Genomic DNA, 26892 nt, shown 5'->3' with positions numbered 1-26892 from the left:
ATTTCATGTATTATATTGTTAGTACTCATCGTTCTTTGCCGTTAGGAAACCTGTGAAACACCTAATGAGGATCGGTTTCTTTTCGTTTATTGCAAAAAACACTGTGACTAATTCACTCTTGGTGCCATGATTTCGTGTCTCAACTGTCAAATTCTGAATGTAAACAAACAGACGACAAACTATGTATACCTACAACGCCATCTGAATACTGAGCGGTCGAACTATTGTAGTAACTTTGGAGTTGCCAACTAGTGTATAAAATTCATATTTTGAGCCTTATCTTCCCTCACTATAATTATAGTCTTTGGTACATATTGTTCCAATTCTCTCCTGTCTTGGCTGACATGAAACTTCCTGTTGTGTTTCGACATCCAACAGATCAACAATCTATTCCTGGCCATACAGTGCAAACTACAAACCAGTTAGTACTGGGGTCACTAAAGGGAAATGAAAGGGAAGTCACCCCCAACATTATTTCACCACATCATTCCTGAAGAAGAAGACAGAATTGGGGAAACTGGCAAATCGGAGGCAAAATACAAACTTATGCTCTAAGAAAAATCTAATAAAAAACAAATACTATAATGGGACAACTTCTGGATATTAATATCGAATTCTTTACTTCTAACTGTACCTTTTAGTAGCCTTCAATGACTTTTCTTTTAGAGTCTTGCGGGTTATTTATTAGTTCTTGCACTGGCAGATATTGTTCATACTATAGAATATGTAAGCCGATATTTTTTTTTTATTTCTTGTACTTTATTGATTGGTGTTGTTTGATCCATCCACAAAGGTAAAGGATTTAATTGTATTTGAAGAATATTTGTCTGTTTACTAGACAATAATAAATTACATAAGCACATTGCCATCACCTACTTTTCTTGGCATGTCAACAAAGATAATAGATAATTGAAATTTGCATAAAATGTTTAAGGCATTTAGTCCACCTTAAGGATTGTCATGGGATAATAACTTGGACAAGTTTACTTCCCCCCCCCCCTCCTATCTTTTTGCCCAATTTATGCAATTAATAAAGTTTTACCTGCGTGTTCCGTAAAGCTTATGAATGCAATTACTTGAAATTAGATTTCACAAAGCTAGGGAACCTTGAGTAGATTAATCAATCAGTATAATTACCGGTACTTTTAGTTTGTATCAGGTTGCCTTGTATGCCTTAAATGTGAGTGTTATCAGTCTTTTTATCACCAAGTATCCCGTGAGTTTTTAGACAAAGAGAGTATAAAATGGCTATCGTCAATGATTGAGCATGAACACGTTTTAATTTATAAATTAGTATACCCTACCACTAGGAAACTCTTATCTCTGTATGCTTTTAATATTAGCAGATTCATTTCCATTAACCTTTGGATTTCCCATTAACTAAGTCTTATTTTTTCCCTTGCAGTCACCACCATAACATTCCAGGCGGACCAGATACCATCAAATCTTTCTTTGGCACGATGGAAAGGAGAGTTCCCCGAGCTGACATCCATGACTATATGTATGTACCTGAAGACCTTGAGAGCGAGAAAAAGCTACGATTCTATCGTCAGTTACGCCGTTGAAAGCAATTTTAATGAAATTTATATGGGTAATTTTCTTTTGGAATCCTGTGTTATTTATTTAAATGGGAATTGACTTGGCTCAGACCTTGATGTAGTTGGGTTAGGGTAGCATCAACAGTAGCGGGTAGTGTATACTGTGTAAGTATTTCTGTAAGATTTAATTTTTTGTTATTCTTGCAAAGATTTATAAAACAAAATACAGCATTGATAAAGTCAACTGATAATATGCTTCACAAATTGGAGGGCCAAACATCCTTCAGTCTTTTACACAGTCTCTCACCTGTCAGTAAATATGTAAATCAGTCCTAGTCAGGTAATTGTTATTTGTGAGGCATAAAATGGCGTAATATTTAGGAAAATAAGATCATCAAAGAATTATTGTATTTTATTTATGCTAGAGGTGCATTCCAATATTCCACTCAACAAATTTTCTGACGAGAAGGTGGGGCGAGGTATTACTATGTACAGTGCTCAATGGGTTCTTAGTTCTTTTGCCTTAAATGCTTTCATCCATTTAATTTTTCTTTTAAAAAATAACCAATCTCTTCAACTTCCTAGTTATAATTTAAACCTCATTTGATAAAAAAAAAATCCTGTGACTTTACAAATATAAATTTATGCATACATGTTTTGAACCAAGTCGAACCTAACCTCATGAATGTTTATAGTTGTTTTTTATCTCATTGTGGAATTATAGAATTTGTCTTAAATTCCTAACATTCAAGTAAAGTTTAATGCTACCTTCAGCATAAATCTTTATGAATTTTACATTTACGCAAACAGTGGCGCATTCTAATGTTGAATTGCATTTGATAATGATTTAGTTCCTGCTGTACTAACAGTGAGATTCCAAATTTTAATTCTCTCTCTCTCTCTCTCTCTCTCTCTCTCTCTCTCTCTCACTCTCTCTCTCTCTCTCTCTCTCTCTCTCTCTCTCTCTCTCTCCAGGATTTCCTTTTCCTTCTGGTATGATGTTTGAGATGTGGTGGGACTTCTCGTTAGTCTGCCAAGTCCATGTCCCTAATGGACTTCATCAGTGGTGGCGATTTTGTATCCTGCTGGATATGGAAGAAAAAATGTATGTTCTTTACTGGAACAACCAGATATACAGCGGAGCCATAACAGTCCCTAACAAGATACGTAGTGGTGGAGTATTCATATTAGGACAAGACCAGGATGATATGAATGGTGGATTTGCTGCATCACAAAGTTTTAATGGTCTCATTGCTGATTTCCAGGTATTTGATGTTTTACTTTCGAAAAATGAAGCCTTGGACTACGTACATTGTAAGTCCAGGAATTCCAACTTAAAGCCAATCATAGATTTTAGCGATATTGCAAATCAGTGGACTCTTGAAGGCTCTGTAGAGGTTAGCCAGATTTTGCTAACAGACATCTGCAAGATAAAAGATGGGATTCTGACTATGTTCCCAGAGCCAAGACTTTTCTCAGAATCTGCTACTCTTTGTCAGAATTTTGAGGGTAGCATTGTTGCACCCACCTCTTCTGAAGAGAACAGGAGAGTATTGTCCTATGTCACACCACATATAGACCAATGCAAAGATGGTAACGGAAATATTATACATCTCGGGATAAGAGGAGACCAAGAAACAGAGAAATATTATTATTATGACAATAATAATCCCTTGACGTATCATAATCTCCCATCTCTCGACTTTCTTGAAGAGTTATACTGTATGGGTTACCAGATGACTGTTGGCAGTGAAGGGAGATGGTATCAGAGCCAATGCAAATCGGACGAACTGTGCACCGTTTGCTCTTTCAAAAACATAACTTATCTTAAGGTTTGTAGCCTTGCACACTGCAATTTAGTACGTAAATGCCTGTATGATCATTAAGCACTATAGATGTATGAATACTGTATACCCAGTGATGGCATCATGTTTTATATTTGTAGAGCAAAAATTTAACTTTTCAGTGTTTTCCTCCTTATTAATTGCATGCATAATGTAGAGAGAGGCGTCCCTGTATTAACAGAAGATTCCAGGACACCTAATTAATTAAGAGAGTCATGACAATTATTTTTATGAAACTCCCCTGATGTTCATATTGCTCTACTCGAAGCTGTGTCGCCATTTGCCCCAAAGTGAAATTTTCAATATTAAACTTACCCGATAATCATGTAGCTGTCAACTCCGTTGCCCGACAGAATTCTATGGAGGGATACGCCAGCTATCACAATACTAGAAGGGGGTGTAATTACCAGCGCCACCTGTGGCCAGGTACTCAAGTACTTCTTGTTGACACCTCCTCAATTATTCCTCTGTCGTGCTTCCGGCAAGACGTTCTGGGATACGCTTATGTTCTTGGAGTATTTTCACGACTTTGGTGAAGTATTTCTCTTTGATTTCGGCTGTCGCTTTACTGGAAACTTCTATATTAGCTTAGTTAGCTTTTGGAATTAATTTGATTAATTATGGTGACGAGAGAGTATGAACTCTCGTTCACCTTTCAATGGCCGACCCTTCCCTTAGACGGAAGTGTTGGTGTCTAAGAGAGTATAGACTCTCTTTCTTAATTTTGCTTAACAAAAGTTATAGATTTATTTTATATCTCTCCGCCTCTTATAGGCCTCTTCGATTAACTTCCTTTTATTATAAACTCATTAAAATTAATTTTTATATTTGTTTATATTCGACCTTCCTAATAGTAGGCGGTCTTTTACCGAAGTTAATAACTTTGAGCCCGTCATTTCGGTTTTACCTGTTAACATATTATGCTATTTCCGCCACAGAGTTTGAAAGATTTTCTTTGACAGTCTCGTACTGTTTTCAAAGTTGAACTAACGTTTTGTTTTGTCTCTGCAGTTGTTGACGTTCAGAACGTTCAACTTGCACTCTATCGTTACGATAGAGAAAGAATGTTCACGGTTTCACGTTGCAGTAAGAGTAACCGTGTCTAGCGTTTTGTTCATTCTTTCTTAACTTAATGGTTTTGATCCTAATAAAGGAACTTTTCAGTTTTTTTTCCTTTAACAATAATATGTTTTAACGATATATATGATTGGGCTCTTCTCTCAGGTTCTAAGTCAAGAGAGAGAGAGAGAGAGAGAGATAGAGACGGAGGGAGAGAGAGGATAAACGTTTCATTCAAGCCTGCCAGGCGTACGAGTAACGTCGTTATCGTTTTTTGCTCTTCTCCCTAGTCTCTTTAGGGGAAGAAACTAAACGTTTCTAGAGTGATCTAGTGTTTAGTCTCTTTCCAACCACTGAATTATCTTTCATTAGATTTTTCTGTTACATTGTAATTCTGTTTTCGCAATTACTAACTTTGAGAAAGGATAGAATTGCGTATTTCAGGTACAAACCACTTAAAGTTTCGAGTTCAGTGAAATAAGTGCAAACAGAAATCAAAGTGATAAGTGATTAGTGCGTGAGGGTACTTTTGTGCGCGCCAGTCGTCCTCCCAGTCCGGGACCTCTTGCAAGCTCCCAAGCCCAGGGGAGAAGCAATGTCGAAGGGCATAAGGGTTCAGCAGGCCTTGATCGGCGCACAGAAGTATTCTCGGTGGTTGTGGGCGTGTCTTACCGAGACCGTCACTCCCACCCGCAGACGATTGAGCCCTTATTTTGCTCGTCTGCAGAAGAGATTAGGGGAGAAAATAAAGCAGAGTAACGCTGGTCTCAGGTCTCAAGACCTCTTAAACGTTAAGTCCAGACCTATGCCAGACGTACGAAGTTAAAGTTCACAACCCGAATGCAGTCATTGGGTTAGCTCTGACTCTCCTCAGTCATCAGTTGATTACACTCCGCCTAAGAGGAGTAAGGTTCTGCCACAACAGATCTCTGCTGTTAAGGCTTTACCTCAGCAGAACTTAGTGTCTGCCGACCCCAAGTTAACTCTACTGCAGTCCATACAGTCACAACTTTCGGTCTTGATGCGTGAGTGTCGGGCTGAGAGTGTTGCGCCTCCGCCTCCGCCTACACTCCCCCCCCGCCTATGATCGCTCCGCCTGATCACAGTACCACCTGCCAGGCGTACGATGTTGTGAACTCTACTACAGTCCATGCAAGCACAGCTTTCGGACTTGATGCGTGAGTGTCGGGCTGAGAGTGTTGCTCCTCCGCCTCCGCCTACACTCCCTCCACCTACACTCGCTCCGCCTGATCACTGTACCATCTGCCAGGCGTACGATGTTGTGGACTCTACTACAGTCCATGCAAGCACAGCTTTCGGACTTGATGCGTGAGTGTCGGGCTGAGAGTGTTGCTACTCCGCCTCCGCCTACACTCCCTCCACCTACACTCGCTCCGCCTGATCACAGTACCATCTGCCAGGCGTACGATGTTGTGGACTCTACTACAGTCCATGCAAGCACAGCTTTCGGACTTGATGCGTGAGTGTCGGGCTGAGAGTGTTGCTCCTCCGCCTCCGCCTACACTCCCTCCACCTACACTCGCTCCGCCTGATCGCAGTACCACCTGCCAGCAGTTCCACCTGCCAGGCGTACGATGTTGAGCCACGTGCTGAGTTTGCTGTTCCCTGTGGTGTTCAGCCTCCGCCTTCCTTAAGGCAACCTTTACATTGGGATCAGGAGGATTATACCTCTCTTCCTCCGCCTCCACTTGCTGCTCCACCAGTGATGCAACACTCGGTTGAGGTACAACAACCTCTCCCGTCCATGAGTCAGTCTCCTCAGCTCTCGCTGCAGCGAGCTCAACCCTCCACAAGGCAAGCACCACAACACCTTAGCCTTGCGCCTCAGGAGCCTCAGCTTGCGAGACATTTACCTTGGTCTGCGCAGCCTCTTCCTCATCGCGCTCCGCTCACACCACAGGAACTGGAACTTGCTACTCCGCTTCCGCCAACCGCTCAGCAAGCGCAACCCTTGGGTTCAACCACTCATGCTAGGAGTCAGCCTCCTCCACCCATGCGCCTTCCTTCTGCTTGTCTTTTATTCAGCCTTTGCAGACTGAGCCTCAGGTGTTCCCTCATCGGAGTCTTGAAGAGGAAACCACAACTATTGTTGTTCCAGCTCGTTCTGACTCTGCTGTTCAGCATACCTTACCTCCATTTTCATACCATGGTTTAAACCCCATGCAAGCATGCATAAAGCACTCTAGCACTGGTCATGGAATTTCTGAGAAATGTTAAACGCCATGCACACGCTCTGCTTTCCTTACAGCAGGCTCTGCTTACAGCAGGCTCTGCTTACTACATGCTCAGCATACAGCATGCTCTGCATTCAGCATGCTCTGCATACAACATGCTCTGCATACAGCATGCTCTGCATTCAGCATACTCTGCATACATCATGCTCTGCATACATTACCGCATGCTTCTCAACACATCTTGGGTTGTTGCCAACTCACTAGACTGTCAAGCAGTTTCATAACGTTGCCTTCTAGTCTGCTGCTTTTGCACCAGTGAACCCTCACTCAGAGAACTTAGCTTTTCTAGGATAAGGTCCCTGTAGATGAGAAAGTTCTTTTCTCCCTCCTTCTGATATTCCCTTGAGGACTCTGTCATTTGGAGGGAGCCTTTAGCTGCATAACCTCTTATGGACTTTTATTTAAGCATAACATGCTTACAGGGAAGGTAATGGTTCCACTTCAGCCGCTAATCCCGTCTGTTACCACACCTGCTCCCATAGACCTTGAGCTGTGTTGCATGACATGCAGTCCAAGCTTAGTCCTTGTTAGAGAATTTTTTTTTGTTTACGGAGTCAATGTGTCACGGGGAAGACGTTCAACAACCAACAGAAGGGACTTGTTGTGACGCAGTGCGGCAACCTCAGCAACCCGTTTAGGAGTTGTCTGTACGACCCAGACAGTCTAGACAGATTCGGGTTGTCACTGTACTTCCTCGCTTGCCCATGATTGACAGTTTACAGACTGTGCAGCAGTATCATGATCTTGTGTCCGGCTCCGTCAGACGACTGGCTTTTAAGAGCTCCCACAAGTCGTCGCTGTCTGGAGATTTTCAAATGGACTATGGATCTGACCAAGGAACTGGGCCTCCTGGTCAATTTTGAGGAGTCTCAGCTCGTTCCATCCCAGACCATTGTCTCCTTGGGTATGGATCTTCAGAGTCGAGCTTTTCGGACTTGTCCGTCGGCCCCAAGGATCTTCCAAGCCCTAGAATGCATCCAGAGCATGCTGAGAAGGAACCGATGCTTGGTCAGGCAGTGGATGAGTCTAACAGGGACACTTTCATCGCTGGCCCTGTTCATCGAGTTAGGGAGACTCCACCTCCGCCCCCTTCAGTATCATCTAGCTGCTCACTGGATAAAGGACATGACGCTAGAGACGGGTTCAGTTCCTGTTTCCGAAGAGATGAGGTCTACTCTAACGTGGTGGAAGAACAGCATTCTTCTCAAGGAAGGTCTACCATTGGCTGTTCAGACCCCCGACCACCGTCTCTTCTCGGACGCATCGGACACGGGCTGGGGTGCGACACTGGACGGACAGGAATGCTCGAGAACATGGAATCAGGAGCAAAGGACACTTCACATCTATTGCAAGGAGTTGTTGGCAGTTCATCTGGCCTTGATAAACTTCAAGTCCCTCCAGCTTAACAAGGTGGTGGAGGTGAACTCCGACTACACCACAGCCTTGGCTTACATCTCCAAGCAGGGAGGGACTCATTCGAGGAAGTTGTTCGAGATCGCAAGGGACCTCCTCATTTGGTCAAAAGATCGAAAGCTCACGCTGGTAACGAGGCTCATTCATGGCGATATGAATGTCATGGCAGATCGCCTCAGCCGGAAGGGTCAGGTCTTCCCCACAGAGTGGACCCTTCACAAGAATGTTTGCAGCAGACTTTGGGCCCTGTGGGGTCAGCCAACCATAGATCTATTCGCTACCTCGATGACCAAGAGGCTCCTCTTGTTTTGTTCTCCGATTCCAGACCCAGCAGCAGTTCGCGTGGATGCCTTTCTGCTGGATTGGTCCCATCTCAACCTGTATGCATTCCCGCCGTTCAAGATTGTCAACAGGGTACTTCAGAAGTTCGCCTCTCACAAAGGGACACGGCTGACGTTGGTTGCTCCCCTCTGGCCCGCGAGAGAATGGTTCACCGAGGTACTGCAATGGCTGGTCGACGTTCCCAGGACTCTTCCTCCTAGAGTGGACCTTCTGCGTCAACCTCACGTAAAGAAGGTACACCCAAACCTCCACGCTCTTCGTCTGACTGCCTTCAGACTATCGAAAGACTCTCAAGAGCTAGAGGCTTTTCGAAGGAGGCAGCCAGAGCGATTGCCAGAGCAAGGACGACATCCACTCTCAGAGTCTATCAGTCTTTATGGGAAGTCTTCCGAAGCTGGTGCAAGGCCAATGCAGTTTCCTCAACCAGTACCACTGTAACCCAGATTGCTGACTTCCTGTTACATCTAAGGAACGTAAGATCCCTATCAGCTCCTACGATCAAGGGTTACAGAAGTATGTTGGCAGCGGTTTTCCGCCACAGAGGCTTGGATCTTTCCTCCAACAAAGATCTACAGGACCTCCTTAGGTCTTTTGAGACCTCAAAGGAACGTCGGTTGTCCACTCCAGGCTGGAATCTAGACGTGGTCCTAAGGTTCCTAATGTCATCAGGATTTGAACCGCTCCAATCAGCCTCTTTTAAGGACCTCACATTAAAAACTCTTTTCCTCGTGTGCTTAGCAACAGGTAAAAGAGTAAGTGAGATCCACGCCTTCAGCAGGAACATAGGTTTCACATCTGAAACGGCTACATGTTCCTTGCAGCTCGGTTTTTTGGCTAAAAACGAGCTTCCTTCCCGTCCTTGGCCTAAGTCGTTCGAGATCCCAAGCCTGTCCAACATGGTGGGGAACGAACTGGAGAGAGTACTTTGCCCAGTTAGAGCTCTTAAGTACTATCTAAGAAGGTCAAAACCATTACGAGGACAATCAGAAGCCTTATGGTGTGCTATCAAGAAGCCTTCTCTACCAATGTCTAAGAACTCAGTTTCTTACTACATCAGGCTTCTGATTAGAGAAGCAAATTCTCATCTGAAGGAAGAAGACCTTGCTTTGCTGAAGGTAAGGACACATGAAGTGAGAGCTGTGGCTACTTCAGTGGCCTTCAAACAGAACCGTTCTCTGCAGAGTGTTATGGATGCAACCTATTGGAGAAGCAAGTCAGTGTTCGCATCATGCTATCTCAAAGATGTCCAGTCTCTTTACGAGTACTGCTACACCCTGGGTCCATTCGTAGCAACGAATGCAGTAGTAGGCGAGGGCTCAGCCACTACATTCCCATAATCCCATAACTTTTTAACCTTTCTCTTGAATACTTTTTATGGGTTGTACGGTCGGCTAAGAAGCCTTCCACATCCTTGTTGATTTGGCGGGTGGTCAATTCTTTCTTGAGAAGCGCCAAGGTTAAAGGTTGTGATGAGGTCCTTTAGTATGGGTTGCAGTCCTGTATACTTTAGCACCTTTGAGTTGATTCAGCCTCCCAAGAGGAACGCTGCGCTCAGTAAGGAAGACGATCTTATTAAAGGCAGAGTAACGGTTCAAGTCGACTTCCTTACCAGGTACTTATTATTTCATTGTTATTGTGGATAACTGATTATATGAAATACGGGATACTTAGCTATCCTTTAGTCTTGTACACTGGTTTTTTCACCCACCCCCCTGGGTGTGAATCAGCTACATGATTATCGGGTAAGTTTAATATTGAAAAATGTTATTTTTATTAATAAAATAAATTTTTGAATATACTTACCCGATAATCATGATTTAATCGACCCTCCCTTCCTCCCCATAGAGAACCAGTGGACCGAGGAATAATTGAGGAGGTGTCAACAAGAAGTACTTGAGTACCTGGCCACAGGTGGCGCTGGTAATTACAACCCCTTCTAGTATTGTGATAGCTGGCGTATCCCTCCATAGAATTCTGTCGGGCAACGGAGTTGACAGCTACATGATTATCGGGTAAGTATATTCAAAAATTTATTTTATTAATAAAAATAACATCTTTCTCGTTCTTTCCCCCATGCAAAATGCCTCCTCCTCTGGGAACCATCGTACCATATGGTGGTTGATAGCAACTAACTAATTGATGACATGACCATTTACCTCCTGTCTTTCAAACTCATCTCGTCGATGTTGTCTAATGAGACATCCTTATTTTGCTCCATGATATAAATCAAATTCTTATAACTAATTTGGAACTTAATAAGTCGGTGTGATTCACTTTATGTGGCCCAGTCGGAGACCCCAGTGGTTTGTTATGTGTATGGAAGAATGATGGGTAATATTATAATAGAATCCCCCCAGCATTTTTGTTGTAATTTATATTTTTAAGGTAAAACAGATAAAAATCAATTCTTATCAACAAAACGACGTAATCAGAGAGAAAATGATTATAGTAATTAACTTATGGTAAGTAAAGATTTTTCTAAGTCATTTATTTATCTTCACAGTGATAGAAAATACTTGCCCACGCGGCAAACGCGTAAAGCGCAGTCTGTACCGCTTGCCAGAACAGAGGAACAATGATGTAATGATTAATTGCAAGCAAAGCGACCCACGGCGCAGCAAAGACCAGTACTGTATGTGAATTATTAGTGTTAATTCATTAATCAACATACTTGTAGATACAATTATTAGAAGTTTACTGTACATTCGATAGAAAACAGCATACGTGCTGTTCCATAAATTAATTAATTTCTCTTATGTATTTGCACCGATAATGTATTGATAAGAATTGTTATTATTATTTTTTACATGTTTTACCCAACAATAATAGAAATTACAACAAAACCACTGGGATTTAAATGTAATAGAGTATTACCGAATGTTGTTCTATCACATTTCTGCTTCTTTGAGGTTATGTCAGCTGTTAGTTAACTTCTTTGATTAGTAATCAAGAGTTAAAATTTAGCGACACCATTACCTTTTTATGTTATTTACATTTAGTTCAGAGTAATCCAGAGAAGACTTGGAACACTAGGCTAACTTCTTAAGTTTTGTTTAGTGGTTCTGTTTTCTTCTTCTTGTATTATCTTGGGGCACTTAGGCTATTTGAAAGGTAGTAGGGATCATACCGAACCTTTATTATATAGTACAGTACCTTTATTATGGTATGAATACGTAGTAATGATCATTTCGATATTACTTCAGGAAGCTAAAGGTTCATGTGTTGATTGGCAGTGAGCAAGGTCTAAGCATCACCTTGTCCGATCTTGGTACTTGCATCAAAACTGGTCCCTTCCCATTCTATACTCCTGGGTGCTTTGTATACTGTATGTGTATGTTTTTTTATCAATGTCATCATTATTATCATTATTATTGATTAATATTGTAATTATTATTATTATTATTATTATTATTATTATTATTATTATTATTATGGGAAGCAAATATAATTGCTGTTGCAGGTGTTGAGGTGCCGGTGATGGGAGTTGAATATGACAGAGAGATTACAAGAGAGGAAGTGAGGAGAGCACTAGATGAAACGAGAATAGGAAAAGCATCTGGTATGGATGATGTGAGAGCTGAGATGTTGAAGGAAGGGGGTATGTCTGTACTTGAATGGTTGGTGAGATTGTTTAATAAGTGTTTTGTGTTGTCAATGGTATCAGTAGATTGGGTTTGTGCGTGTATTGTACCACTACATAAGGGTAAGGGAGATGTGCATGAGTGTTGTAATTCAAGGGGTATTAGTTTGTTGAGTGTGGCGTGCCTAATTTATTTTGTGGTGTTATGATCCCAATTTGTCCTAACAACCAAAAATGCTGTGACATTTTTTGATAAAGGCTTGGTTACAGAAGTTCACAAAGAGCTGGATCTAAATCTTTTGAAAGCCTTGAAGGTTAAGGTTCATGATATTAATTTTTGCAGGATTCTTTCTTTTGAAAACGTTTTAGTGGCAACTCAATTGGTATACCAAATCAGATTTTGTTAACATTACCCTAAAGAATCATGGTTTGTTTATGAAGAAAGCTGGGCTCTAGGTCCTATACTGACAGCTGATGTAATCTAATACTATCTTGAGCCCAATTAGTTTATAATTTTATAGTTTACAAATTGTAAGCCTAAATACTTACATTTAAGTAAATAAAATTTAGAGTAAGTTTTCATTTAGAAGCTATTTGGAGTCAGTATTTCTAAAGGAATCTTATAAAAACAATCTGGAGTTACATATTACAAATGTATTTTTTAAGATTTTTGTTACCAATTATCTAGGCTAGTGAGTCAAATCAGGTATATTTGTTACTTGGTTAGAACTTTTTTCCTATTGCTTTTCTTCACTGTCGTCCCACCTCCATTAGAGGGGGTTGATCCCATCTTGTTGACTTAGCAATATAAACGTCAAGGGAGGTTCCTAGAAATAAACAGAATTTTTCAATATTAAACTTAGCCGGTGATTATATAAGCTGCAGCTCTGCTGCCCGACAGAAAAACTCTACGTTCAAAATCCGCCAGCGATCGCTATGCAGGTAGGGGGTGTACTTCAACAGCGCCATCTGTCGTGCAGGTACTCAGTACTCAATGTAAACACAGAACTCAATTTTCTCTCTGTCGTGCCACCGGCAAGACCTACTAAATTCGCTGTTGCTTACTGGATTGGTTTTCACATATTTTGGTGAAGTACACTTTTCTAGTTTTGAGCTTTCGCTTTGCAGACGTTATCTTCAATAAATCCTTGCATTTTTTTGTTGATATCGGATTATTTGTTGACGACTTGGATAGTTTTTTTGAATTCCCCTTTGACTAATTCAAGATGGCTGACCCTTCTCAAGTCCCTAAATTCAGAAAGTGTAATGCTAGGGACTGTTCAAGGCGTCTTCCGAAGGCCTCTATCGATCCTCACACCGTTTGTTCCAATTGTCGGGATAAAACCTGTCAATTGGAAGATCGATGTGAGGAATGCGTTGGGCTTTCGGAATTCGATTTTCTCGAATTCCAGAAATATACACGTAGGCTAGAGAGAGATAGAGTCAGGAGAAGTTCATCTCGCTCCGTTGAATTTTCCTCTCCTCATGCCCCACAACCTATTCCTTCCCCTGTAGTGGTTGCTCCTGATCCCCCTTCTAGCACTCAACAACCTTCGATGGCAGATATGATGCGTGCCATTCAGGCTCTGGGTGAGAGAGTCGAGTCCTTGGCTAGTGACCGTAACCAGCTCATGGCAGACGTCAAGGAGCTGAAGTGCAAGAGTGCAGTGGGTAGTGATAAAGTGAGCGGTAGTGTTGTGGATAGTGTTGCGCTTGAGGGTTCGTCTGTTCGTGCCTGTCGTCCTCCCAGTCCGGGACCTCTTGCAAGCTCCCAAGCCCAGGGGAGAAGCAATGTCGTACGACCAAAGGGTTCGAGAGGCTTTAATCAGCGAACAGACGTTCCCTCCGTGGTTTCGGGCGTATCTACCCAAGATCGCCCCACCCACACGAAGACGAGAGAGCCCATTTATTCCTCGTCTGCGGAAGAGGTTTCTCATAAGAAACCATGGACCAAGGTCTCGCGGCCTCTTAAGCGCAAGTCGGTCCCTTCCGCGCAAGTCCAACGGCCCAGTTGTAGCCACTGGGTCAGTTCGGACTCGCTGCAGTCTTCCGACGACTGCTCACCTCCTAAGAGAGGCAAAGCGGTACCGCATCAGGCAGTAACACCGTCTGTTGCCGCACCTGCTCCTGCAGACCCTAAGTGGTCTTTGCTGCAGACCATGCAGTCACAGTTAACGTCATTGATGCAGGACTTTCGTGCGGAGAAGGTTGACGCTGCACCAACCTCTAGCCTACAACCATCCACGGTTGTGCGTCCGGTGGACGCTGAGGCTACCTTCTCCCGCACTCCAGCTGTGAGAGTCCCGCCACCCATGCGTTCCAGTGTACCCTGCCAGCCGCATGTTGACGTTCAGCGACGCACGGAACCTTCCGTTGACGTTCGCGAGGTACAACAACAACCTAAGTTGTTTTGTTTTGACGCGGTGCGTCAACCTCCGCAACCCAGTGTGGTTACCACTACTCGCCCACAGCAGACTAGACAGTCTGGAGTAGACGCTATGCGTCCCCGCGCTGCTATGGTTGTTGCCAGTTCACAGACTGGGCAACAGTTCCATGACGTTGCGTCCGGTTCAGTCACGCGTGCACCCGTGCTGCCGGACTCAGCTGACCAGCCGATTCCTACTCCTTTGCCGCTTCCTCCTCAGTTTTCAGATGATGGACTCTCTGATGATGACGACGCTGCACACATTGACGACCCGCATACGGACATCGACGAACCCAAGACCACGCAACCCTCCTTAGACTTTAGAAAAGTTCTGGCTTTGTTTAAGGAGATGTTTCCTGATCAGTTTGTGCCTGCGGCTCCACGCTCTCCTCCGTCAGAGTTCGCTTTAGGCACGCAGTCATCAGCGCCTGCCTTCACGAAACTCGTCCTCGCCCGCTCGTCCAAGAGAGCTTTACGAGTTTTAGGAGATTGGATGCAGTCCAAAAAGAACCTTGGGAAGACAGCATTTACGTTTCCCCCTGCGAGACTTTCTTCCAGATCGAGCGTCTGGTATGCCACGGGAGAAGTTCTCGGCTTGGGAGTTCCTGCCTCTGCCCAGGGCGACTTCTCAAGTCTAGTAGACTCTCCCCGCAGGCTAGCCATGAGACGCTCTAAGATTTGTTGGTCTCCTTCAGACTTAGACCATCTGTTGAAAGGAGTGTTTAGAGCCTTCGAGGTCTTTAACTTTTTGGACTGGTGTCTGGGAGCTTTGAGCAGGAAGATCTCCCCTTCTGACAAGGAAGCTTCCTTGCTCATTATGTCCTGCATGGACAAGGCCATACGTGACGGATCCAGTGAGCTTGCGGCTTCGTTCGTATCCGGGGTCCTCAAGAAACGGGAAAACCTTTGCTCTTTCCTGTCAGCTGGAGTAACACCGTGTCAGAGATCGGAACTTCTGTTTGCTCCTCTCTCAAAGTGCCTTTTCCCAGAGGACTTGATAAAGGAGATTGCTGCCTCCTTGATTCAGAAAGACACCCATGACCTGGTTGCGTCCTCTGCCCGCAAAGCCACCCCTTTGCCTACCTTGTCTAGACCCAGGATGGACACTCCAGCGTCCAGATTCATTCCGCCCTTTCGTGGCAGAGCCTCCAGCAGAGGAGGTGCTCGTGCCGAAGGGAGACATGGGAAGAAGAAAGGTACCAAGTCCTTTAAAGGCAGAGTCTGACTGCCACCTTCTTCAGACAGCAGTGGGAGCCAGACTCAAGAACTTCTGGCAGACCTGGGAGGAAAAGGGCGCAGATGCACAATCTGTGAAGTTGCTCAGAGAAGGGTACAAGATCCCGTTTGTACGCAAACCCCCTCTAGCAACATCTCCTATCGATCTATCTCCCAGGTACAGAGAGGAAGACAAGAGACTAGCTTTGAAGCAGGAGGTGTCTCTCTTACTAGAAAAGGGAGCGGTAGTCAAAGTCCGGGACCATCAATCCCCGGGCTTCTACAACCGTCTCTTCTTAGTGGTAAAGAAGACAGGAGGGTGGAGGCCGGTGCTAGACGTCAGTGCGCTGAATGTCTTTGTCAAAAAGCAGACGTTCGCCATGGAGACCACAAAGTCCGTTCTAGCAGCGGTCAGGAAGGAAGACTGGATGGTCTCTTTAGACCTAAGGGACGCTTACTTTCACGTCCCCATCCACCCAGAATCCCAACCTTTTCTGAGATTCGTTTACGAAAAGGTTGTCTACCAATTTCAAGCCCTGTGCTTTGGCCTAAGCACAGCTCCTCTTGTATTTACGAGGCTGATGAGGAATATTGCCAAATTCCTGCATTTAGCGGATATCAGAGCCTCCCTCTATTTGGACGACTGGCTTCTAAGAGCTTCTTCCAGTCGTCGCTGTCTGGAGAATCTAAAGTGGACTCTAGATCTGACCAAGGAATTGGGTCTCCTGGTCAATATGGAAAAGTCTCAACTGGTCCCATCCCAAACTATAGTGTACTTAGGGATGGAGATTCACAGTCAAGCTTTTCGGGCTTTTCCGTCGGCCCCCAGAACAAGTCAAGCCCAGTTATGCATCCAGAACATGCTAAAGAAGGAACGATGTTCAGTCAGACAGTGGATGAGTCTGATAGGGACGCTTTCATCCCTGGAACAGTTCATTTCGTTAGGGAGACTACACCTCCGTCCCCTTCAATTTCACCTAGCTGTTTACTGGAAAAAGGACAAGACGCTAGAAGCGGTCTCGATCCCCATTTCCGAGAAGATGAAGTCATCACTGACTTGGTGGAAGGACAACATCAACCTCAGAGAGGGTCTGCCCCTGGCTGTTCAGACTCCCAACCACGTTCTCTTCTCGGACGCATCGGACACGGGCTGGGATGCGACATTAGACGGTCGGGAATGCTCGGGAACTTGGAACTCGAATCAAAGAACGTTACATATCAACTGCAAGGAGCTACTGGCAGTTCATCTGGCCTTGAAAAGCTTCAAGTCCCTCCTTCAAGGCAAGGTGGTGGAGGTGAACTCAGACAACACCACGGCCTTGGCGTACATCTCCAAGCAAGGAGGGACCCATTCTATGACGTTGTACGAGATCGCAAGGGACCTCCTCACCTGGTCAAGAGATCTAAACCTTTCTCTAGTAACGAGGTTCATTCAAGGCAACATGAATGTCATGGCGGATTGCCTCAGTCGGAAGGGTCAAATCATTCCAACAGAATGGACCCTACACAAGGATGTGTGCAAGAGACTATGGGCCACATGGGGCCAACCTACCATAGATCTCTTTGCAACCTCGATGACCAAGAGGCTCCCAATATATTGCTCACCAATCCCAGACCCAGCAGCAGTCCATATAGATGCCTTTCTACTGGATTGGTCCCATCTAGACCTTTATGCATTCCCCCCGTTCAAGATTGTCAACAAGGTACTGCAGAAGTTCGCCTCTCACGAAGGGACAAGGTTGACGTTAGTTGCTCCCCTCTAGCCCGCGAGAGAATGGTTCACCGAGGTACTTCAATGGCTGGTGGACGTTCCCAGAACTCTTCCTCTAAGAGTGGACCTTCTACGTCAGCCACACGTAAAGAAGGTACACCCAGGCCTCCACGCTCTTCGTCTGACTGCCTTCAGACTATCGAAAGACTCACTAGAGCTAGAGGCTTTTCGAAGGAGGCAGCCAGGGCGATTGCTAGAGCAAGGAGGACATCCACTCTTAGAGTCTACCAGTCGAAGTGGGAAGTCTTCCGAAACTGGTGCAAGTCGGTATCAGTATCCTCGACCAGTACCTCTGTAACCCAAATAGCTGACTTCCTATTATACCTGAGGAAGGAAAGATCTCTTTCAGCTCCCACTATCAAAGGTTACAGAAGCATGTTGGCAACAGTCTTCCGTCACAGAGGCTTAGATCTTTCTAACAACAAAGATCTGCAGGACCTCCTTAAGTCTTTTGAGACCTCGAAGGAGCGTCGTTTGGCTACACCGGGTTGGAATTTAGACGTGGTACTAAGATTCCTTATGTCAGAAAGGTTCGAGCCACTACAATCAGCCTCCTTTAAAGATCTCACTTTAAAGACTCTTTTCCTCGTTTGCTTAGCAACAGCTAAAAGAGTCAGTGAGATTCACGCCTTCAGCAGGAACATCGGATTTTCATCTGAAACGGCTACATGTTCTTTACAGCTTGGTTTTCTAGCCAAAAACGAGCTACCTTCTCGTCCTTGGCCGAAATCGTTCGATATTCCAAGCCTTTCAAATTTGGTTGGAAATGAACTAGAAAGAGTCTTATGCCCTGTTAGAGCTCTTAAGTTCTATTTAAGACGAACTAAACCTTTACGAGGACAGTCAGAAGCTTTATGGTGTTCTATTAAGAAACCTTCTTTGCCTATGTCAAAGAATGCAGTTTCCTATTATATCAGACTGTTGATACGAGAAGCTCATTCCCATCTGAATGAGGAAGACCATGCTTTGCTGAAGGTAAGGACACATGAAGTTAGAGCTGTCGCAACTTCAGTGGCCTTTAAACAAAATAGATCTCTGCAGAGTATAATGGACGCAACCTATTGGAGAAGCAAGTCAGTGTTCGCGTCTTTTTATCTTAAAGATGTCCAGTCTCTTTACGAGAACTGCTACACCCTGGGACCATTCGTAGCAGCGAGTGCAGTAGTGGGTGAGGGCTCAACCACTACATTCCCCTAATTCCATAACCTTTTTTAATCTTTCTCTTGAAATGTTTTTTATTGTTGTTTTTGGGTTGTCCGGAAGGCTAAGAAGCCTTTCGCATCCTGGTTGATTTGGCGGGTGGTCAAATTCTTTTCTTGAGAAGCGCCTAGATTAGAGGTTTTGATGAGGTCCTGTAGTATGGGTTGCAACCCTTGATACTTCAGCTCCTAGGAGTCGCTCAGCATCCTAAGAGGATCGCGAGGCTCAGTAAGGAAGACGTACTTAAAAAAGGCAGAGTAATTGTTCAAGTCGACTTCCTTACCAGGTACTTATTTATTTTACGTTTGTTATTTTGAATAACTGCTAAAATGAAATACAAAATCCTTAGCTCATAATAATGTAAACAATTAATGCTGGTCTCTACCCACCCCCCTGGGTGTGAATCAGCTTATATAATCACCGGCTAAGTTTAATATTGAAAAATGTTATTTTTATAATAAAATAAATTTTTGAATATACTTACCCGGTGATTATATATTAAAGGACCCTCCCTTCCTCCCCAATAGAGACCCAGTGGACCGAGGAGAAAATTGAGTTCTGTGTTTACATTGAGTACTGAGTACCTGCACGACAGATGGCGCTGTTGAAGTACACCCCCTACCTGCATAGCGATCGCTGGCGGATTTTGAACGTAGAGTTTATCTGTCGGGCAGCAGAGCTGCAGCTTATATAATCACCGGGTAAGTATATTCAAAAATTTATTTTATTATAAAAATAACATTTTGATAATAAAATTGGTTATTTCTATACTCGCCTAATATTCATATACAGGCTCACTCTCCTCCTCTCTGACTAGTGGTGTCAAGAGGATACAAAATAGTTTCAACTTCCAGACTGAAATGAAAAAGAAACTCGGGAGTATTACAGATTCACTTCTTTCCATTTACTGCTAGATGTTGTATTGCTTTACTAGAAGCATTCGCTGGTTGGAAGAAAAGAAATAGGAAAATCATTTTTATGGGTAAATGTCGATAAATATGAGCTTCCACAGTGAAGCAGTATGAACATAAGGTGTGAGTATGGAAATAACCAATTTTAAATATTTAACTTAGCTGGTTAATATATAATAGCAGAGCCTCCGGCGGCTTGACAGAAAAAACACACAAAAACTCGCGAGCGATCGCTATGAAGGTTGCGGGTGTGCCCACTAGCGCCAACTATCGGCCAGATACCGCATATACATGTAAACAGACCCAATTTTTCTCTGTCGGCCTTAACGACAAGACGTATCAATACTCGTTGTATAACCTGGAGTTTTCTCAACATATTTGGTGAAGTACTTCCTTTTGGTTTGAGCTTTCGCAGTGCAGGTGTTTTATCTTCAACTTAAATCTTGAACTCGTTTTTGGATAGATTTAATTTTTGATGACTTTGGATTGTTTTTTTGGACTTTCTTTGACTTTTAAATGGCCGACCCTTCCCTTAGTACGGAAGTGTGTTTTAGGCTTTTAGCAGTTATCTTATCACGTTATAAATTAATTATAGATTTTCCTCTATATATTTTATATCTCAACCGCCTTTATTAGGCCTCTTCGATTAGCTTTCCATTTATAATAAACATCAAGATAAATTTTAATGATTTGTTTATATGCGACCTTTCCTATTCCTCCTCTAATCCGAGAGTAGGCGGTCCTAACTTGGAAACCGAAGTTAAACAATGTTGAGCCCTTTCAATCGTAAATAACTTTTACAGAGCAAATGATTTAAAACTTTCTGGGGCGGCCTGTGACGGCCGGTGAGAAAGGTCCTTCCTTATACCTTTCCTAATATAAATCTTCCAAATATACTAGAGAAAGATAAAAGCATGGAATGCAGAGGTTACAACCCTCGCGCGAACACCTTGTAGGTGTCGTGTATTAAACAAAGGCGTGTGTAAACCACTATTCACAGGTTGTCTTCCATTTAGATAATCCCTTCATCAATGGGGAGAGCCGTGACAGGCCCTAGATAACATGGTTGAACTCCCCAACGACACCTACCACGCGCGCCCTCTAGGACATCCTTCTGTAATTGGACTTGCATCAAGCCGAGTTTTTTTTGGGCACAGTGTTTTTCGAAGAGTTTCTCGTTATTTCAACATGACTGACGTTGTTACTTCACCCTTACCAATGTTAAGTACCATAGTTTGTTTTGGCAGCTTTTGGCAGTACCGGGCATTTGTTCTATTTCCATTATGGTGGTTTTTAGTTTTGGAAGCGATTGTCCTGCCGAGGTATCGGCAGCCATTTTGGGTATGTTCGCTTCGGTAAATTTTCTAGTTATTTTTGCCCATCTGGTACTCTGTCAGCTAGGTTATATCACTTACGTTTTATGGCCTTTTATGTTATCATTAATTATTATTAATTTTTACTATGGTATTTATTTGCTTGCAAGTCCAATTTGGACCTACGAAGAATAGCGATTTAAAGATAGCGTTTTAAAGCATAGTAGCTTACAGAGCAAATGATTTAAAACTTATTAAATGAATATTTTTTAGTCGATATTTTATGAAAGATTTTCTTTGAATAGTCTTCGTACTGTTTCAAAGATGAACTAACGTTTAGTTTATTTATGCTACGCAGTTTGCGCTCTATCGTTACGAAAGAGAGAGAGAGAATCACGGTTTCACTTTGCAGAAAGAGTAAATCGATTCTGACGTTTTGTTCATTCTTCTTTCAAACTTTAATGTTTTAAATGTTTTAAATACTATTTTAAAGGAACTTGTTAATTGAAAAACCTTTCAGTTTTTTCCTTTGGTCAAATAACCTGTTTATTGACGAAAGGTAAGTGGGCTCTTCTCTTCGGTGCGAAATCAAGAGAGAGAGAGAGAGAGAGAGAGAGAGAGAGAGAGAGAGAGAGAGAGAGAGAGAGACGGAGAGAGAGAGACGAAGAGAGAACGTTCCGATCTTTATTCTCGTCCCAAGCGAGTAACGTTGTTCTCGAGTCAGTTTTTTTTACTCTCGTCCCTTGTCTCTGTACGGGGAGAAAGGATAAAACGTTTTTAGTTTTTATTCTCGTCCCAAGGCACTGTACGGTGAGAGATTGAAAACGTAGTTTTGAATGAACTAGTGTTTAGTCTCCTTCCCAGCCACTGATCTTTTTATCTTAATATATGTTTACTGTTTTTTGCTTGTATTAATGTGCTTACATTATACGACTGATTTCGCAATTATAACCTTTTGATGAGGGTAGAATTGCGTGCTTCAGGTAGAAATCAGTTTTATTCATACCTAATGTGAATTGTTGTAAAATTCGATTTCAGTGAAGTAAGTGCAAAACAGAAAATCGTAGTGATAAAGTGATAATTGCGCAAAGTGTTATCAGTGTTGCGACCGAGGGTTCGTCTGTTCGTGCCTGTCGTTCGCCTAGTCCGAGACCTCTTGCAAGCTCCCAAGCCCAGGGGAGAAGTAATGTCGTATGACTTATGGGTTCGAGAGGACTTGATCAGCGAACAGACGTTCCCTCTATGGTTTCAGGCGTGTCTCATCAACACCGCCCCTACCATAAGACGAGCGAGACGATTTTCTCCTCGTCATCCGAAGGCTTTTCGCATAAGAAACCATGGAACAAGGTTTCGAGGCCCTTTAAGCGAAAGTCAGTCCTTTCAGGACAGGTCCAGCGTCCTGATTGTAACCTTTAGGACAGCTCTGACCCTATGCAGTCATCGGAAGACTGCTCGCCGCCTAAACAAAAGCGTAACACAGGCTCCGAGAGTCTTTTTGTAGGCAAGGTTTTGCAGTCACAGACGTTACCCTCGTCTCTTACCGCAACCATTCCCGTTGATCCTAAATGGGTTGTACGGCAAGACATGCAGAATAAGCTTGCCTCTCTTATGGAGGACTATTCTGTTGAGCAGGTTCACGATGATCCTCGCCGCTTAGCTGATCGAGATCTTGGCCGTCAGCCGCCCAAACGAACCTTTGCTCGTCCTGTTGACATTGACGTTACAAAGTCACGTCAATCGTGTTTTGTAGAGCCTCACTCGATGCAGTCCCGTGTTGACTCTCAGCCGCTTGTGGACGTTCAGCCGCTGCCGCTTGCTCTTGTTGACGTTCAGGACGTTCACCAACCAGCATAGTTGACTTGTTTTGATGTTGAGCGTCAAGCACCGCAGTCAAGAGTTGTTTTGACTGCTCAGTCTAAGCAGTCAAGGCAGTCTCGAGTTGACGTCGAACGTCCTCCCGCACCTGTTGTTGTTACTGGTCAGTCCTTTAAGCAGTTACATGACATAGCGTCCTTGACTTATACTGTTGCTCCTTTGCGTGTGGACTCTGCTTGTCAAGCATTACCACCACGGCAGGTCTCTCCCTTGCTTGAGACTCGGCTATTGTCGGACAAGGTTCCTTCAGATGAGGAAGTTGCTGATCCCCCTCCTACTGATATTCCCTTGAGGACTCTGTCAGACGGAGAGGAGCCTAAAGCTGCTCAGCCCTCTATGGACTTTAAATAAATCATGCTGATTTTTAAGGATCTTTGTCCGGATCTTTTTGTAACTGCTGCTCCTCGTTCGCCTAAACGTCAGAGTTTACACTAGGCCTAGCTACTTCGAAGCCGTTGTTTTATAAGCTAGTGCTCTCTCGCTCTTCTAAGAGAGCTTTACGTTTGCTAGGCGACTGGTTAATCACCAGGAGGAGTTTGGGGGAGACAGCCTTTGCTTTCCCTACTTTTAAGCTGGCTTATAGAGCGAGAGTCTGATATGACACGAGAGAAGTTCTCGGCTTGGGAGTTCCTGCCTCTGCCCAGATAGACTTCTCAAACCTCATAGACTCTCCCTGGCGCCTGGCCATGAGACGCTCCAAGATTTTACAGGTCAACTTCACAGCTGTTTTCGAGCCTTTGAAGTTTTGCTGTACAATTATGTCATGCATAAACAAGGCTTTCAGGGATGGCTCCAATGATCTTACAGCCACGTTCTCTGCAGGAACAAGTCCCTCAGGGATGGCTCCATGATTTGGCAGCCATGTTCACTGCAGGAGTACGTAAGAGGCAAGTGCGCTCAATGTGTTCATTGTCAAGACAAACTTCACGATGAAGTCTACCAGGCTGTCTTGACAGCATTAATGGAAGGCGACTGGATGGTCTCTCTCGACCTTCAGGAGGCATACTTCCACATTCCTATACACCCGGATTCCCAACCGTTTCTGAGGTTTGTTTACAGGAATGTGGGGTACCAGTTTCGAGCCCTGTGCTTTGGCCTCAGTCCTGCTCCTCTCGTGTTTACGAGGCTCATGAGGAATGTGGCAAAATCCCCCCCATCTATCGGGGATCCGAGCCTCCCTGTACTTGGACGACTGGCTTCTCAGAGCATCGTCCAGTCTTCGCTGTCTGCAGGATCTACATTGGACGTTGAGTCTGGCCAGGGAGTTGGGACTTTTGGTCAACCTAAAAGTCCCAACTGATCCCATCCCAGATTATTCTATATTTGGGGATGGAGATTCGCAGTCCAGTTTTTTCGGGCTTTTCCGTCTGCCACCCGAATAGAACAAGCCCTGCTCAAAGTCCAACTAATGCTGAAAAGAGAACGTTTGTTCAGTCAGGAGTTGGAACAGTCTCGTAAGGACTCTCTCATCCCTGGAGCAGTTTGTCTCACTAGGGAGACTACACCTTCTGCCTCTCCGGTTCCATCTAGCCTCTCACTGGAACTAGGACAAGACGTTAGAGACGGTATCATTCCCAGTCTCCGAACCAGTAAAGGCATGCCTGAAATGGTGGGACAGCAATATCAGTCTGAGAGAGGGACTATCCCTAGCAGTCAAGAACCCAAACCACGTGTTGTTCTCAGACGCGTCGGATTTGGGTTGGGGTGCGACCCTGGACGGTCGGGAATGCTCGGGTCTGTGGACCTCAAGTCAGAAGAGCATGCACATCAACGGCAAGGAGCTATTAGCAGTCCACTTGGCCTTGATGATATTCGAAAGCTTCTTCGAAACTAAGTGGTAGAGGTCAACTCAGACAACACCACAGCTTTGGCGTACATCTCCAAGCAAGGAGGCACACACTCCTTCACGCTGCTCGAGATCGCAAGGGACCTTCTCTTATGGTCAAGAAATCGAGGCATCTCCCTGTTGACGAGATTCATCCAGGGGGACTTGAACGTCTTGGCAGACTGTCTCAGTCGGAGGGGTCAGGTGATACCCACGGAATGGACCCTCCACAAGGACGTGGGCAAGAGTCTTTGGGCTACTTGGGGTCAACCCACCATAGACCTCTTTGCCTCCTCGTTGACCAAAAGGTTACCAATCTATTGCTCTCCAGTCCTAGATACAGAAGCAATCCACATAGACGCGTTTCTACTGGATTGGTCTCTTCTGGACTTATATGCATTCCCACCATTCAAGATAGTCAACAAGGTACTGCAGCTACCCTCTAGCCCGCGAGAGAGTGGTTCACCGAGGTACTTCAATGGCTGGTAGACTTTCCAAGAAGTCTTCCTCTAAGGGTAGATCTGTTACGTCAGCCCCACGTAAAGAATGTCCATCAAAGCCTCCCCGCTCTTCGTCTGACTTCCTTCAGACTATCGAAAGACTCTCAAGAGCTCGAGGCTTTTCGAAGGAGGCAGCCAGTGCGATTGCAAGAGCGAGGAGAGCTTCTACCATTAGAGTATACCAGTCGAAGTGGGAAGTCTTTTGAGACTGGTGCAAGTCAGCATCTGTGTCCTCGTCCAGTACCTCTGTAGCCCAAATCGCAGATTTTCTTTTACATCTGAGAAAGGTTCGCTCCCTTTCAGCTCCCACGATTAAGGGCTACAGGAGCATGTTGGCTTCGGTCTTTCGACATAGAGGCTTAGATCTTTCCAACAATAAAGATCTCCAAGATCTCCTTAAGTCTTTCGAGACCTCTAAGGAACGTCGTTTGGCAACTCCTGAATGGAACTTAGACGTGGTCCTAAGGTTCCTGATGTCAGACAGGTTTGAGCCATCACATTCAGCCTCCCTGAAGGATCTCACCCTCAAGACACTTTTCCTAGTGTGCTTGGCTTCGGCTAAAAGGGTCAGTGAACTTCATGCCTTCAGTAAGAACATCGGCTTTTCTACAGAAAAAGCCACTTGTTCACTTCAACTTGGTTTCCTGGCCAAAAATGAACTGCCTTCTCGTCCTTGGCCTAAATCTTTTGATATTCCTTGCTTATCAGAGATCGTAGGCAACGAACTGGAAAGAGTATTATGTCCTGTTAGAGCTCTTAAGTTCTATTTAGCTAGTACTAAGTCATTACGAGGTAAATCTGAGGCATTATGGTGCTCAGTTAAGAAACCATCATTGCCTATGTCAAAGAATGCTTTGTCATATTTTATCAGATTTTTAATACGAGAAGCTCATTCTCACTTGAATGAGAAAGACCGATGTTTACTTAAGGTTAAGACGCACGAAGTTAGAGCTATAGCAACCTCCGTGGCCTTCAAGCAAAATAAATCTCTGTAAAGTATTATGGACGCGACTTTTTGGAGAAGCAAGTCAGTGTTCGCGTCATTTTACTTAAAAGATGTCCAGACTCTTTACGAGGACTGCTACACACTGGGTCCATTCGTTGCAGCGAGTGCAGTAGTGGGTGAGGGTTCTACCACTACATTACCCTAATTCCAATATCCTTTTTAATCTGTCTCTTGAAATGTTTTTAATATTGTTTTTTGGGTTGTACGGAAGGCTAAGAAGCCTTTCGCATCCTGGTTGATTTGGCGGGTAGTCAAAGTCATTTCTTGAGAGCGCCCAGATTAGGGGTTTGATGAGGTCCTGTTGTATGGGTTGCAGCCTTAATACTTCAGCTCCTGGGAGTCTTCCAGCATCCTAAGAGGATCGCTGGGATTCATGAGGAAGACAGACTAATAAGGCAGAGTAATCGTCTAAGTCAACTTCCTTACCAGGTACCTTTATATATTTGGGTTTTGTTATGATATAACTGTCAAAAACTCTAAGCATATACGCTGTAAACTTAATTAACTCTGGTCTCTACCCACCACCATGGGTGTGAATCAGCTATTATATATTCACCGGCTAAGTTAAATATTTAAAAATGATATTTTAATTATAAAATAAATTTTTGAATATACTTACCCGGTGAATATATAAATTAAAGGCCCCCCCCCTTCCTCCCCGATAGAGACCCAGCGGGATGAGAAAAATTGGGTCTGTTTACATGTATATGCGGTATCTGGCCGATAGTTGGCGCTAGTGGGCACACCCGCAACCTTCATAGCGATCGCTCGCGAGTTTTTGTGTGTTTTTTCTGTCGAGCCGCCGGAGGCTCAGCTATTA

The 26892-nt window shown here is 44.0% G+C and overlaps 1 protein-coding gene across 5 annotated transcripts in view; it reads left to right on the top strand.

The window, feature by feature from the left end:
• Positions 1 to 26892, top strand: part of LOC137648740 (acetylcholine-gated ion channel acc-4-like) — a 184969-nt gene that overhangs the window by 93664 nt on the left and 64413 nt on the right. For 4 of the 5 annotated variants that reach the window (XM_068381814.1, XM_068381816.1, XM_068381815.1 and 1 more), the window contains exons 2-3: positions 1406 to 1591; positions 2514 to 3370. In XM_068381814.1, the coding sequence (XP_068237915.1) occupies positions 1406 to 1591; positions 2514 to 3370 (1043 nt within the window). The remainder of the gene's footprint in view (positions 1 to 1405; positions 1592 to 2513; positions 3371 to 26892) is intronic. The other variant, XM_068381817.1, reaches the window with a different exon arrangement.

The sequence above is a fragment of the Palaemon carinicauda genome, chromosome 10, assembly GCF_036898095.1.
Source record: "Palaemon carinicauda isolate YSFRI2023 chromosome 10, ASM3689809v2, whole genome shotgun sequence".
NCBI classification, from domain to species: domain Eukaryota; kingdom Metazoa; phylum Arthropoda; class Malacostraca; order Decapoda; family Palaemonidae; genus Palaemon; species Palaemon carinicauda.
This window is presented reverse-complemented; position numbering and strand designations above follow the sequence as displayed.